The 15294-nt window shown below is 43.1% G+C and overlaps 1 protein-coding gene across 2 annotated transcripts in view; it reads right to left on the bottom strand.

The window, feature by feature from the left end:
- Nucleotides 1-6626: 6626 nt before the first annotated feature.
- LOC123510868 overlaps nt 6627-15294 on the bottom strand; it is a 35047-nt gene continuing 26379 nt past the window's right edge. The window contains exons 6-7 of one of the 2 annotated variants that reach the window (XM_045266312.1): nt 12356-12545; nt 11806-12025 (exon numbers count right to left, since the gene is read on the bottom strand). In XM_045266312.1, the coding sequence (XP_045122247.1) occupies nt 12011-12025; nt 12356-12545 (205 nt within the window). In that variant the 3' untranslated portion in view covers nt 11806-12010. Of the gene's footprint in view, nt 7026-11805; nt 12026-12355; nt 12546-15294 lie in introns of those variants that run through there. The other variant, XM_045266313.1, reaches the window with a different exon arrangement.

Raw genomic sequence — 15294 nt, 5'->3', positions numbered from 1 at the left:
CTGCATCAGTTGAATCTAATACAATATTCCAGCTTATTAGAGCAAGGTCTGTAGCAATTTTTTTTAATGATAATGTCGTAATGGGCCTTATATGAGGTTCCTGTTTTGGTTAACGAATATTGAATTATTGTACAATAGGGAAATTGAAAAAAAAAAAAACTCCTTAGTCCTAACTTCGTCAGGGTAGCCAGCGATGCGATGCCCACACCATCTAAAACCACTCGGCTTCGAGCTCGTAGTCTCCAGAACAGAACTGATATCCGTCAGGACCCTCCTTTCTGTCGTGTTAATGATTATTTCCACCAAGATCTCTGCGTGGAGATCAAGGAAAGACACTGAGTAAACATTGACGACCTCTATATCATTCCTAATATACACATGCCCAAAAGAAGGTTACGATCTCGACAGCAGGCGGACACCTTTAATGACAAGGGAATCAAACTCTTCTCTCAAATCATATCTCCATATCACGTAAGCATTGATGAATATCGTCCTGCTCCGCTCTTTCTAGGGGGAGAGGGCTACCCATGCTAGTAAGGTCCCCAATGAGGGGCCAGACTAAATGGTTCCTACGTAGGCTGCCAGTGGACAAGCGGAGCCACCCGCTGGAGGGATCGCCCAATAGGGGCCGTCCTGTGCTGGACGGTTGGGTGTCCAGGCTGGGATGCTTTGGGAGGGAGAGGGTCTCAGCTCTGTCATGGACAAACTTTTGTATCATGTAGGACCTTTTTTTAAAACGACTGGTCCGCATGGGGACGAGGTACTCCGTCCACGGCAGCCAGCGCTCCCTCCCATTGTAGTCCCAGTAGGTGGTTTCCCTTGCCTCTGAAGCCAATTTTTTGTGTAACTTTATACATATGGTAAAACTCAAAAAACAGTCAGGTTCTCGTGAGGTGGCTGACCTGGCCCGAGAGACGTCATCTTCAGGTCTGAGTGGGAAGGAGGATTCACCTGCACAAGAGCCTCCCACAGCAGTCTCCTGTTCTGGGAGTTCTTCTGAGGGACGTATTTCTGCTGCATATGACTCCCTTGTGATGGTAAATGTTAACCCATCATTTTTTTATCACGCCTTGCACTAACTTCTCAAGGTGTATGGCACGGTTCTTCGCATTCGACGTGTTTATGATAAGGATTTTCCATCCAACCGCTGCTATGTGACTTTTCTATCATGTGACGAAGCCCGTCTGGCTTATGAACATGTAGCATCTCTTCCCCTTGCCGGCTCTGGCTTCAAAACAGAACTTCTCCACTCTCGCAATATTTCGGACAGTGAAACGGACTACATCCCAAATCTTTTTGACCACCATTCAGAGAGTTCAGTTCCTGAAGTCCGCCAGATCCCGCCTCCACGTTCATTTGTGGCGTATTACAGAAATGGGCGCGGGAATTTTATCCATGCCTCCCGGTACTTGTCTAAAGAGATTGGCACGATTCCTGAGGTAAACCTCAAGAAATATGGTAAGGGGTGCTAGTGCGAGCGAAAGATATCACGCAGGCAAGGATGTTGCAACATCTACCATGTCCTTCTGACAGCATGTTTGAGACTGTTAAGGCACATCCCACCTTTAATTACAGTAAAGGTTGTGTGTACAGTCAGGATCTCTATGAATTTCCTGCAAAGGAAATACTGGCTATGTGTCCTAACTCAGTCCAGAAGGTGACTAAGATGAGGAACTCCTCCAACATGGTCCTTCTCACCTTTTTTGGGTCCACCTTTCCTGACCGTGTTAATGTCGGACCTATTAGGGTGAGGCGTTTTATTTCCCGTCCTCTTAAATGTTTCTTGTGCTACGGCTACGGCCATGGCAAAAGCTCCTGTAAGGAAGCTGCTCGATGTGGTAATTGCTCTGCACTAGATTCACACTCTGAGGAGCATTGCAATGCTGCTGCTTACTGTTTCCATTGCCGTGATGCTCACCAGGTACGTTCCAGGCAATGCCCCAGGTATCGCCTGGAGCAGGACATTTTACAACTTGCTAACACACAGTTTATCAGTCTGGTAGCGCCCGCCGTGAACTCCTGTACCGCCAGAAGGACGGTACTGGTGCGACATCCTATGCTTCATTGGCCGCTCGCTCTTCAGCTGAGTCTGCTCGGTCCGAAGACGACGACAACTACTACCTCTTGCTCTGTTGGGGCGGGTGGTCCTGTTCATTTGGCCAATAGGTTTGCTTTTTTGTCCGACGACTCAGTTGAGTCACCTGCAAGAAGCGACGAGAATAATACGAACGTGACCAAACAAACCCACGAAGTGGATGTCCATTTGCCTCATGTATCGCCTAGGCCTTTGAAGGGCATGACCAAACGGCACCGCGGCTCTGTGGAGTCGATAGATTTTGCTCAGCCTAAGCAATCTAAGGTTTCTCCCCGTGCACATGATCGTGAGTCCTCTAGGGACCGCTCTGCAATGGTAGCTCCAGTAGTTTCTGTCCAGCCTTCTGTGACGCCCTCCGTCTCAGATCGGGCTTTTTGTGATGAGGACGGTCTTAGCATGGAGACGTCCGATTATATTGTCACAGCCGTCCCTCGTGAACCCACTGTGTCAAAAAGTGGAGTCCAGCCTGACTCTCGTCCTCCGATGACCGGTAGGAATGATGATGGTTCGCATCACTCACCGGCAGGCCGAAAGGCAGCGGTCCAACGACCCGGCACATCACAACTCCCGGTGTCTTCTCGTCGTTTCATTATTTCTAGTCAGGTCAGTCACGGGCAGCCTCAAAAGGCTCGCCCGTCCACTGCACCTAAATAGTCACCTTCAAGCTTCTACAGTGGAACTGTAGAGGCCTTCGCGCCTCGTGGGGGGAACTCTGAGCTTTACTGTCGGTGTTCTCTCCAGCCTGTGTAGTTCTGCAAGAGACTATGCTAGGTGATAGTACTTATTCTAGTCCTCCTGGCTATCGTGCCTTTTTTAGCACTCCTTTCCCTGACCAGGGCCAGCACGGTGGCACAGCTATTCTAGTCCGTCAAGATATACCTGTTATCCCTTGCAACTCAACTCTCCCTTCAGGTGGTTGCTGTTAAGGTCTTTATGGGACGATCCTACACTATTTGCAGTTTATATCTCCTCCTCGGCTTCCTGTCTCCAGGGGTGAGCTTGACGGCCTGGTGCGTCAGCTGACTCCGCCTTTTCTTTTGTTGGGAGATTTTAACGGCCGTCACCCACTGTGGGATGAAGGTGCTAGTAATCCTCGTGGGGTTTTAATCGTTTCTTTTATTGAGGATGAGGGATTGGATGTTTTAAATTCTGGGGATGTTACACATTTCCACAGTCCTACTGGGACTTTTACAGCTATCGATCTTTCTATCTCTACTTCTAATTCTTTCCTCGATTTTAATTGGCGGGTCCTACCGGATTTACACGGTAATAACCACTTTCCGATTATATTGGAATCTATGAACTATGAACCACGCTGGGTTTTAGAAAAGGCAGATTGGCCTCGATTCACAGACCTTAGCTCTTTTATCCGTCCGTTGGCTGACTTTTCTACTTATGCTGAGGCTGTTGATTATTTTACCGATTTTTTACATTCCGCAGTGGTTCATACAATCCCTAGGACGTCAGGTCGCTTGACTAAGCGCCCCGTTCCTTGGTGGAGCGCAGCATGCACTATAGCTGTGTAGGAGAAACGGGCGGCTTTCTCTCATCTCCGGCGACATCGTGGGGACCCGCAGTGCCTGGAAGCTTTTTGGCGCTGCCGAGCTCGGGCCCGATGCGTTTTGAAAGAGGCACAAAGAGCCTCTTGGAAAGCTTATTTGTCTTCCATTAATGCCTACACCCCGCTTACGAATGTCTAAAAAGTCCGCCGAATTGTTGGGAAGTATTCTGTTCCTCCCCCACCAGTTTTGTTGTCTGCTGGGCGAACGGTGGCTGACCCTAGGACTGTCGCCGACCTCTTCGCGGAGCACTTTGCCAGTGTTTCTCGGAGGCATCCAGCAGCCCCGGGTGCACGTTACCGCCAGAGAATGGAATCTCTCGGCATAAATTTTTCTTCCGCTGGAGGAGTCTTATAATGTCCCTTCTCTGCCTCCGAGTTGCGGACTGCTTTGTCCCAGTGTCATGACTCTTCTCCTGGTCCTGACAACATACCTTATGCCTTTTTGCGTCACATGTCTGACCGTGCTTTTAACTTTTATTAAATCTTTATATGATTTGGCATACCGGTGACTTTCCATCTTCTTGGGCTGTGGCAGTGGTTCTCCCATTTCCGAAGCCTGGGAAAGATAATCTCCAGGCTACGAACTACCGTCCTATATCTTTGACATCTTGTATTTGTAAAGTGTTAGAAAAGATGGTAAATGTAAGACTCATGTGGTACTTGGAGAGGGGGAAGTACTTGTCATCGGTACAGTATGGCTTCCGAAAGATGAGGTCTACTACTGATGCTCTTTTATCCCTAGAGTCTTCTATTTGTGAGGCCTTCGCTAATCACCACCATCAAGTAACAGTATTTTTGACCTGGAGAAGGCCTACGACACAGCTTGGTGTCATGGCATTTTACAGTCTTTGTTTAATTTTGGTCTCCGTGGCCACCTTCCTATTTTTATCCAGCAGTTTTATCCAGACGTCTTTTACGGGTTCGAGTGGGAGTGTTCTCCGATGCTACTGCTTTAAATGACGGTGTCCCACAGGAAGTATTCTTAGTGTTACGCTATTTGCAGTTGCAATAAATGATGTTATAGATACTCTACCAGATGGCGTTCACAGCTCTTTATATGTGGACGACTTGTGCATCTCTTTGGCTGCTGCTAGGATGTCACTGATTGAGTGAAAGCTCCAACTGGCAATCAATAGGGTGTCCAGTTGGGCCAACATAAATGGTTTTCGATTCTCCACCTCAAAGACCGTGTCTATGCATTTTGTCGTAATCGTGGTGTCCATCCAGATCGCGATTTATATTTAGCCAATAAACGCATTTCATGTTTGGAGGCCACTCAATATCTTGGCCTTTTGTTTGACAACCGTCTTACTTGGGTTCCCCATTTCCGTTCTCTTAAAGCGTCTTGTAGGACGGCACTATCCCTTCTTCGGGTTTTAAGTCACACCTCTTGGGGTACGGACAGGGACACGTTGCTGTTGCTATACCGTACACTCATACTTCCGAAGCTGGAATACGGCTCTGAGATCTACTCATCCGCAACGGATGCACGACTACGCACGCTTGACCCCGTGCATCATGCTGGGGTCCGCTTGGCTACGGGTGCATTTCGGACATCTCCAATACCTAGCCTTCTAGTGGATGCTGGTTTCTGGCCGCTCGACCTCCGGCGCCAGTCTTCGATGCTCCGGTGTTGGTTTCGCACTCACCGTCTTCCCGATTCTGTCCCTTGTCTGTCAATATTGCGGGACTCGCGTTCGCAGGCGTATGCCACTCGACCGAGTCTACCTAAACCTTTTGGCCTTCGAGTGGCAAATCTTATGGCGGACTTATCTATCGACCCCACTCCTGTCCTTTCTCTCCGGATCCCACGAGTTGGTTATTGGCAGCTTCCTGTTGTGTCATTATGCCCTCCTGCCATTGATGGTAAGAAGGATTTACTGCCAGCTCAGTCCCACACACGGTTTTTAGAACACTTTTTTATCCATTCTAATGATATTCCTGTTTTTACTGATTGTTCCAAATCCGACGCAGGCATCGGGTTTAGTGTAGTTTTTCCCTCTCGCAGTGCTCTTACTGCTCTCTCTTCTTTTACTTCCCTTCACCCATTGGTTTTATCAGCCCTGGAGTGGCTCTATCTACTTACCAGAAGAGGATATCGTGTTGGGTTCTGTTGGGTCCCTGCTCATGTTGGTGTTCCTGGGAATGAGCAGGCAGACTGCCTTGCCAAAGAGGCTTCAAGTCGCGCTCCATCCCCTGCTTCTGTTCCTTTTAGAGATGTTTTCCAGGGTATTCGTCTGGCGATCGTTGCAAATTGGCAGAGGAGGTGGCAAACGGGGGTTGCCATCTCGAAAATGGGAGAGATCACCAGTTCCGTTTTCCACAACTGGACATACACGCACATCCGCGATCGCCGCACACAGGTATTGGCCACACTTACCTTACTTAAAGATACCTCTTGAAAGGTGACCCTCAACCATACTGTGATGACTGCCTGGTGCCGCTCACCGTGAGGCACCTGCTAATTGAGTGCCCTAGTTTGATAGACTTAAGACACCGCTACTTTTACCGGTGTCGCGATAGAGATAGCGGTGTCTACCATCTCTCACAAGTCCTTGGCTCAACATGTCTGGCTCCAGGCCATGATGTTTTAGCTTACTTGGGAGAGGCTGGCCTCCTCCCCAATTTGTGAATTTATTTGTTTGTTTTTTCTTACATTTTAATGTTTTATTTCGTTGTATTGTGTTTTTAGTTACCTTTAATTTCATTGTATTTTGTTAGTCTTTTATAAAGTATATGGTTTTATTATTTATTTATTCTATAATAATTTTTAACTATAGAATGAAATATTCGTTTTTTTTTTTTTGGAGAGGCTGGCCTTCTTCCTTATTTGTGAATTTTAAAATTTTATTATGTATTCTAATGTTTTATATAGTTTTTTTTTTTTTACAGTTATTTAGATATTCTTAATTTTATTGTTTTTAACTGCTTTTAGTTATTTTATAAATTTTCTTTTAAACCTTTTTGTCAGCGGCGCCATATGACCTTCGCTGTTGCGGCGCCTAAATGAAAATCCTCCCTTCCTTCCTTCTCATTTATATATCCCAGCAACTGCAAAATAGAAAAACGCCAAGACTTACCCCGCAACCAAAATATAACACATAAACACAAGCCGTCACATCAACTACCCCTACACCTACTCCTACAGTCAATGTGGTCTATTAGATCGTTGGTGAAAAAGCGGTTGAAGTACTCTATGGGTGGTCAGGATCATGACAGGCTTGGGGTGCTCGTAGGATGGCAGGGGCGGCACGCTGATGTCCTGTCCCATGACCCATGTTCGAGTCTTGGCTTTCTTCACACATGCTGTGCTGTCCTCTTCTTCATTGCTTTCTTCATCATCTGTGTTGTCTGCAGGCACCACTTTACCTGCAAGACGCAAACAGGTTAGTATAAACAAAGGAAAGATATAAAAATACATATAGAAATAATCACTTTGAATTGAATATTATAAGTTATGAGGGTAAAAGGTAAGTTTAGGTCTTTTGAGTTCATGATAATCAGGTAAGTATAATTCCAGGCCACCAGTAAAGCGACCTTGACGGAAGCCGTACTGGCGATCAGATAGAAGATTGAGATGTGACAGATGATCAAAAATGTTCCTATTTGTCGTGAAAATGTTTCGTAGCAATGCCGGTTCGGGGTGAATGTCGTGTGAATGTTTCGTACCAGTGTCGGGTCTGTATCAGTAAATCATTATGATTGTAAAACAGCTTCGTTGAAAGCGTGTGCGAGCCATACTGGTGCAGTTGTAAGAGTGGCCGGACAAACTGAACAGATCAGTTTTCGTGTTGCTGTGTCTATGTGCTTGGGTGTTTTCTTTGTCCATAATGTTATATAAACATTTGTCTGATACTATTGCTAATTATGTTATGCACTTTTATAAATATGGTATTGTTTTGTTTGAATAAAGTCATTAATTGAAGTTGTGTTTTATCACTTCACTATTGAGGATAGATTAAAAAACGTTAGACAAGCAAGAGATTAAAGCTATAGGGCGGTAGTTTGAGGGATTAGAACACTCACCTTTTTATTAGGAACAGGCTAGATGTAGGCAAACTTCCAGCGAGAAGGAAAGGTAGTAGTCGATAGACATAGTTGAAAGAGTTTGGTCAGGTAAGGTGCAAGTACTGAAGCATAGTTTTTGAGAACAATAGGAGACCCTATTAGGTCCATAAGCCTTCTGAGGGTTTAGGCTAGTGAGGACGTGGAAAACATCAATACGAAAAACTTAAATAATATTGTAAGCATGAAATAGTCAGAGGGAGGAGGAACAAGCCTGGAATCATCCGAGGTGGGTTTTTTAGCCGAGGTTTGAGAGAAGAGTTCGGCTTTAGAGATAGAAGAGATAGCAGTCATGCCATCAGGATGAAATAAAGGAAGGAAAGATGAAGTAAAGTTATTGAAGATGTTTTGGGCTAGATGCCAGAAGACAACGTATGTCACCATACAATAATATGCTTACCATCTTTGAACTGTAGACTGGATGCAATCTTAGCCCATATCTCGTGTTTATTACACTTTCATGTAATCAAAGTGGGTTGTATTATAAAGGACGTGGTCTTGGCGGACAGCCTCAATAAGCCCCTCTGTGGACATCAAGTGGATTTACTACATACCGAGTGGTGAGAGACGTTACTTCCTGTGCCACACTTAAGCAGAAAACTGCGACTGCGTTTCAAAAACTGCGTGACTTAGGCCGAAGTAGGATTGTCCCTGCTCTGTGCTGTCCTGCGTGACAATGTGTGCACTTATATTTAAAATTGTGAGATGAAATTTTCTGTCCCTGCTCGGTGCTGCTCTGCATGTGTCGCCTGCGTCTCAATGTGCGCCAGGCCTAACTCTCTTTGCTTCTCTGCTTCGGATTCTGTCTCTGCCTTTGCCTCTCCTTCCTTCTCTGACGCTACCTCTGCATTTGCCTCTCCTTCCTTCTCTGCCTCTGCCTCTCTTTCTTTCTCTGCGTCTACTTCTACTTCTGCCTCTCCCTCTCCTTCCTTCTCTGCCTTTGTTTCTCCTTCGTTCTCTGCCTCTGCCTCTGCCTCTCCTTCCTTCTCTGCCTCTCCTCCTTCCTTCTCTGCCTTTTTCTCTCCACCTCTGCCTCTGCCTTTGCGTCTCCCTCTTCTTCCTTCTCTGCCTCTGCCTCTCTGAAGGAAAGGCTGAGGAAATTTATTAAATTGGATGTTTGGGTTTTGTTGAGGAAGATCGACACCAGGAAGGTGGTGGTGATGACGAGCATGTTGGGTTGGAGGTGTGCTGGAGGAGGTTTAACAGTTCTGCTACTTGGAAGATACGATGGACTGTGGAGCGGGTGCAGCGAGAGCAGTAAAATGGGGAGTAATATATGCATGGAGAAAATGGCGAGAAATTGCCAGTTTATTGGTAAATCGCAGCATAAAACTGAGGATCAGGGGAAGAGTATACAAAGCTTGTGTCAGATCTGCTCTTCTGTATGGAGTAGAAACATGGGCGCTTACAAACAGACTGACATATTCTACGTAGCTGTGACCGTAGAATACTAAGATACATACAGGGCAGGAGTGCGGTGGCAAGACGGGAGAGGTCCACCAGTAAGGTGGCGGAGATGTGTGTATTTGAAAACTTTTCTGTTGAGCTGAAGAAGAGAAGGCCGAGATGGTTCGGACACGTGAAAAGGGCGGAGGGAGGGATGTTAAGCGAGTTGGAGGAGATGAGGGCCGGAATCCGACGGCCAGTTGAGAGGCCAAATAAAAAAGTGGAGGGAGTGTGTGACGGAGGACATGAATTTTTTGGGAATAGAAGAACATATGGCACAAGATCACCTGTTGTGGAAAGCAGTCATCGCCCGTCCAACCACACACCTAATGAGAAAAACGCAGACGTTAAACGAAAATGATAATGAGGATGAAGGAGAAAGGACAGACAGATTTTTCAGGGCCAAATCATGAACACTGGTATAACTATGTAATTGTATATTCTCACAATTATGGTAATGGATAATTAATGAAAACAAGCCAGTGACAATGCAAAAATCAACACTGATCAAGAAAGCAACAATGGTCAGAGGTAAGTACATTCATCGCGAACCACCAGCAAAATTAGAAACATCTCCAATAACATGGTATAAAACCACCCATATTTCCTATTACATGTAATATGTAGAAAAATCACCAATACCAATTCTTTATTACTCCATTAGACACGCATACACTACTATACATTTCAGCGGTGGACAAACGGTGTTTTTTGCAGATATCTCCTAAACGAATCGTTGGATGAGTATGATATTTCAACACACTACCCTGAACATCCGTTCGTAATTTCTGGTTAACATACCACAGTGCTATATGTGTTATGTGAGGAGTTTACTGAGTGATATTACGCCTAATCCAGTCATCATATCAAAGGTGTTATACAGAATCGGACGAGTGTGGGGTACTCGTCTAACCCCTCCACCACCATCACCACCACCACCACCCTGAAGAACCCCCAGACCACTCCTTCTCTACCCCAGTATCGCATGACCCTCTTCCCTGATTCCCTCTTCACCCTATGTTCACACCATCAGCCTTCCACCTTTGATTTTTTTTCCCTATTGTAATTACATACGTATAGGTATAATAGTTACATACGTCAGTATGTACATACATATTCATTAATAATATTATTCAATACAATTGCTGGTATATGTGGACAAACCAGAGTGGGTCAAACGACCGTGAAAGCAATAGCTAATTCCGCTGTTAATGGCCGTATAGCTGGATAATAAACAACGTATCTAACAACAAAATAATATTATATATAAACTGGACCACTTTTTATGATCAATAGGTAGACGTACTAGTACGCAATAAGAGTATCAAGTTTTCCTAACAGTAGAAGGTCCAGGCCACAGGTAATTCCAGCACATCATGTTCACATGGTTGACCATAACGACTGCAAACATGGCTCTTCTATATACTACACGTAAACGTGCTGTTGTACAGTAATTATCAACGTGAACCACTTCTTGCCTTCATGAAATTGTACCATACTCGTTAATAATCATATCCATACATACATACACACAGAACATTATAATGTATAAATACAGTGGTGGGAGAAGTAGGGAGGGACACAGGAGTGAGGGAGGCGAGGAGCTAGGGAGAGGAGAGGAGGGATAAAGAGGGCGAGAACTTCCGAGACGGGGGAGACGTAGTAGTGGTTATGAATGGTTTGGGTGGGTGTGTGGGGGGGTCACACTTTCATTCGAATCCGTCAACATGACTCGTCGGCTTTGTGTTATTTTTTCGAGTAAACTCCTCACATAACACATATAGCACTGTGGTAAGTTAACCATAAATTCCGGACGGATGTTCAAGGTAGTGTGTTGAAATATCATACTCATCCAACAATTCGTTTAGGAGATATCTGCAAAAAGCATCGTTTGTCCACCGCTGAAATGTATAGTAGTTCTATAGACTATATTCAACTCTTTATAATTCTTAAACTATCAGCCTCAATCATACCAACACCCTTTACTACAGTACAATATTTATAATGTCAAACACGAACATTAGTAATAGATTACACACGCCAACATAGCTCACCATGTAAATTAGTCTAGGTCTCCTCCCTTATGGGGGTGAGCGGCGGCCTTCTCCCACACAACTCCTCACCGCCATGGCAAACGCAGTGGTCCTTCCTACACACCAAATTCGTGTGCACCGTCTACATGCGCTGGGTCAACTGACATCAGTAGCTATGAGAGTGAATGCCTCACCTCCACCCGACGAATAACGACGTTAACCTCACAGCCAAGTCACTAACTCCACCCATTATAACCACCATTTGATAACAAATTAATCATTACCCAAGACAGTTTGGGTAGTCAAAAAACATTGATGCAGTTCTGATACAATTACAATGATGCCACTTTAAACAGCGCATACTCTATTAATGACAATACAAGATAACATATATATGAAATCTAATCAATACCGAAAACAATTTCGGTACAGTCAGTAGCACATTAATCAACTAAATGGTGTGGTAATATTGAGAGAGAGAGAGAGAGAGAGAGAGAGAGAGAGAGAGAGAGAGAGAGAGAGAGAGAGAGAGAGAGAGAGAGAGAGAGAGAGAGAGAGAGAGAGAGAGACAGACAGACAGACAGACAGACAGACAGACAGACAGACAGACAGGCAGGCAGAGAGAGACAGACAGACAGACAGACAGAGAGAGAGAGAGAGAGAGAGAGAGAGAGAGAGAGAGAGATTTTTAACAAGTTTTTAGCTTTCCTCGAGCTCCTGAAAGGTGTTGCTTATCTTATGAACGTTCACTGTGATCACAACTTCGCAACTATCCATCTCTTCGAAGATCATAATATCATCCACTGGTAGTCATCGGGCGAACTGCTTGGGAAAAACCCGGCAATTAGTAGGAGGAAAACTGCACACACACACACACACACACACACACACACACACACACACATACAAATGGCTTAGGCTTGGGATTAACGCGTATTGAGTGCACAAGTGGTCATTCAGGCGAACATATCAGCTTGTGGCCAATCTTTAGTTAGGGTTAAAGAGAAACCATCAATCTCACGAAGTAACTGTCGTGGGTCATAATTCAACTGACGTCATCATGAACACGAGACGACCACTTCACCACGGAGCTACCCCCCTCCTACCTTGCACACACACACACACACACACACACACACACACACACACACACACTGTAAAGCCACCGAGCATCCAATCCTTAGCGTTGAAGTCCAGCTCCTGTACCTCTATCGTCTTCAGAGAGCTAGCGTCCGACACATGAATACTTTCTCTCACTTTAACACCAGCCTTATACAGGTCATACAAGACTAACAACCATGCATTTGCTGTCATGATGCTGCCAGGGAACGTGATGTTCTTGTACCTGTACAAAGTGGCAGGAAAATTTTAAGTTTAAAATAATCTTTGGTGCAATTGAATTTACAAGAATAGTTTGATTGATTGGGCTGATTTCACTATACTAAACTGATTTGGGAATTTCTGTTTTCTGACTAACTTTCAACAAACCTTCAATTAATTCCTATTATTTTATATGATAAATAAATTAAAGATTAGTAATATAACTTGAATAAATGAATTTATCAATTTCTTCACAATATCAATTTTACTCCATTTATCCTGAATACAACTTTGCATATTTATCGATAAAAAGTGTTCTATTTATTTTTTCTATTTATATATATATATATATATATATATATATATATATATATATATATATATATATATATATATATATATATATATATATATATATATATATATATATATATATATATATATATATATATATATATATATATATATATATATATATATATCTTGCTTATAGCATCTCAGTAGGGTAAGTAATGGCATCATCCTAGACAAGTAACTCCATAATATTTCTGGTAGAATTTCGACATTGTAAATTTAACGTGCGTGAATTACTCAATGGGAGAGGTATTTAGTATAGTATAACTTTCTGTTTAATGTTTCATGTCACTGAAAAGGAAAACGATTATTAATCATACCACAAAATATCTTTAAAAGCAACACCAGCAACAAATTATGGGTCAACAATTTTTTTTCCACCACCATCAATTAATTTCAAGAATGCAATAATTGATCCCAAAGTGAGGTAGAGAAAATAAAGTTCTTGGAGGCTGCTGGTAAGCCAAAACGAGGGATACCAAGACACCAGCCTTCTTGTACAGCACGCCTCTCACCTGCACGCGCGCGTGTGTGTGTGTGTGTGTGTGTGTGTGTGTGTTTCTCGGATGCTTTGATTATTTCAGAGTATTTTGTAGAATGTGTTAAGGTTTAGTGTTATATGCTTCATGATGCGCGCAGTGTTGCATAAATGTTTTTTTCAACACGAGGCTGCTTCACGATCGTGCTGAAGACACGCTCCGATTCATGTTGCTGGTCAGCAGTGTTGCCACCTACGGTACAATTGTACCAAAACGGCACATTTTGAAGCTGAGGGTACTGTGGTCCTACATTTTAAAATAAGGCCATTTTGGGTACAATTTGCAATGAGCGGTACAATTATCCTTGTTAATGGTACAATTTGAGGTTTAACTTGAATAACATATTCAGAAATATAATTTTCTGAAATAATTAACTACAAAAAAGGTAAAAAAAAGTGTATATATATATATATATATATATATATATATATATATATATATATATATATATATATATATATATATATATATATATTCTGGAACTCAACTTATTCAAGCACAAGTATTAATTGATTTTGAGCATTATATACGACTAGCGTATTGACAGCACTATCCTACGTAGGTAGATACGGACCGTACTGCCCGGGTGCAGTTCATTCCTGTATGAATCCTGTATCAATGCTGTCTGGCTGTGCCGCCAGACCATCAGTGAGCAAGCGCCGCGCACGGTAACGCACCAGTCCACCACGAACAGTGAGAGCGAATGTTTGGCAGTCGTCGCACTTGCACGTAGTATTGGTCACGCCGTTTTTTTTTTTTTTTTTTTTGCGAAAGGGAAACGTAAGTGTAAGAGTGTCTTATATTGAAGTATCTTCTTACTAAAATGTATAATATAACTATGACTTGTTTATAAAGCTAATATTTGGAATTTTAGGTATAAATAATCCACCGGACAGCGACAATTCTAACTTTACATTGTGTATTAGACATGAGTGATAAGAAATCACCTAATTCTTGGTAATTACTAACTAAAATTGGTGTTAGGTTTCCTGATCATCTGCAGGACCAAAGTCCGGGTACCGTCTCCCTTAAGTGATTATTTTTTTCTTTTTCAGAAATGGTATGAACGTTTCTAATAATAAAATTGATATGAAATTCGTTCAAAGCACATGAAACACTAATAATTAATATTTATCATAGAAGCTAATTATAGAAACTATTGTACTCTTGTCTTACATTGAATATTTATAGAGATTACAAGTAGTAGGCCTTTTTTGTAGTAATACCAATGCCCACCCCTACCCGTATTTGGTACAAAGGCAGCTAGACCGTAAATTTGCAAGAAGGAGCCCATTGCAAGATAAAGGGAACACTGCATCTGAGGATGAGGACGATCCCCCAATCTCTGTGGATAAAGATGATCAGAATCTCGGTACATGGGTGTTCAAGCAGTGGGACTACAAGGAGAGTTAGTACGGGTAGGCCTACCAAGACCGAATCGGTTTTTTTTTTTCCAATTATTGTAATTTATAATGTGTGAAGTCAGTGTTAAGATGACATAATGTATTGCCAGGCCACTGAATGTTTTGCGTGAGATCATAAGTTTGTTGAGTTACCCCTTCAAGTCGACTCGCGCGATCATTCTTAGAGTCAGTTGTCAACTTGTTGAATATGCCCCAGGGACAAGGCGAGGCAAGCGCATCCCACGGCTGAGCAGTAGACGCTCAAGTACGAAAGATATTTTCAAGGTTAAGAAATAATAAAAATCTATAAACAACTGGATTTAGGCTCTTCCTTTTCTTTAAGCTTATTAAAAATCTATAAACAACTGGATTTAGGCTCTTGCTTTTCTTTAAGCTAATTGGCCTGTCATGTTCCTTTCCATATATAATATACACTTCTTGCAGATGAACTTATTAGGGATGAATGTTGAGCTTTTGA

This window comes from Portunus trituberculatus, chromosome 30 (genome assembly GCF_017591435.1).
Source record: "Portunus trituberculatus isolate SZX2019 chromosome 30, ASM1759143v1, whole genome shotgun sequence".
In the NCBI taxonomy this organism is placed as follows: Eukaryota; Metazoa; Arthropoda; class Malacostraca; order Decapoda; family Portunidae; genus Portunus; species Portunus trituberculatus.
Note: the sequence above shows the minus strand (reverse complement) of the source record. Positions and strands in the feature narration are given on the sequence as shown.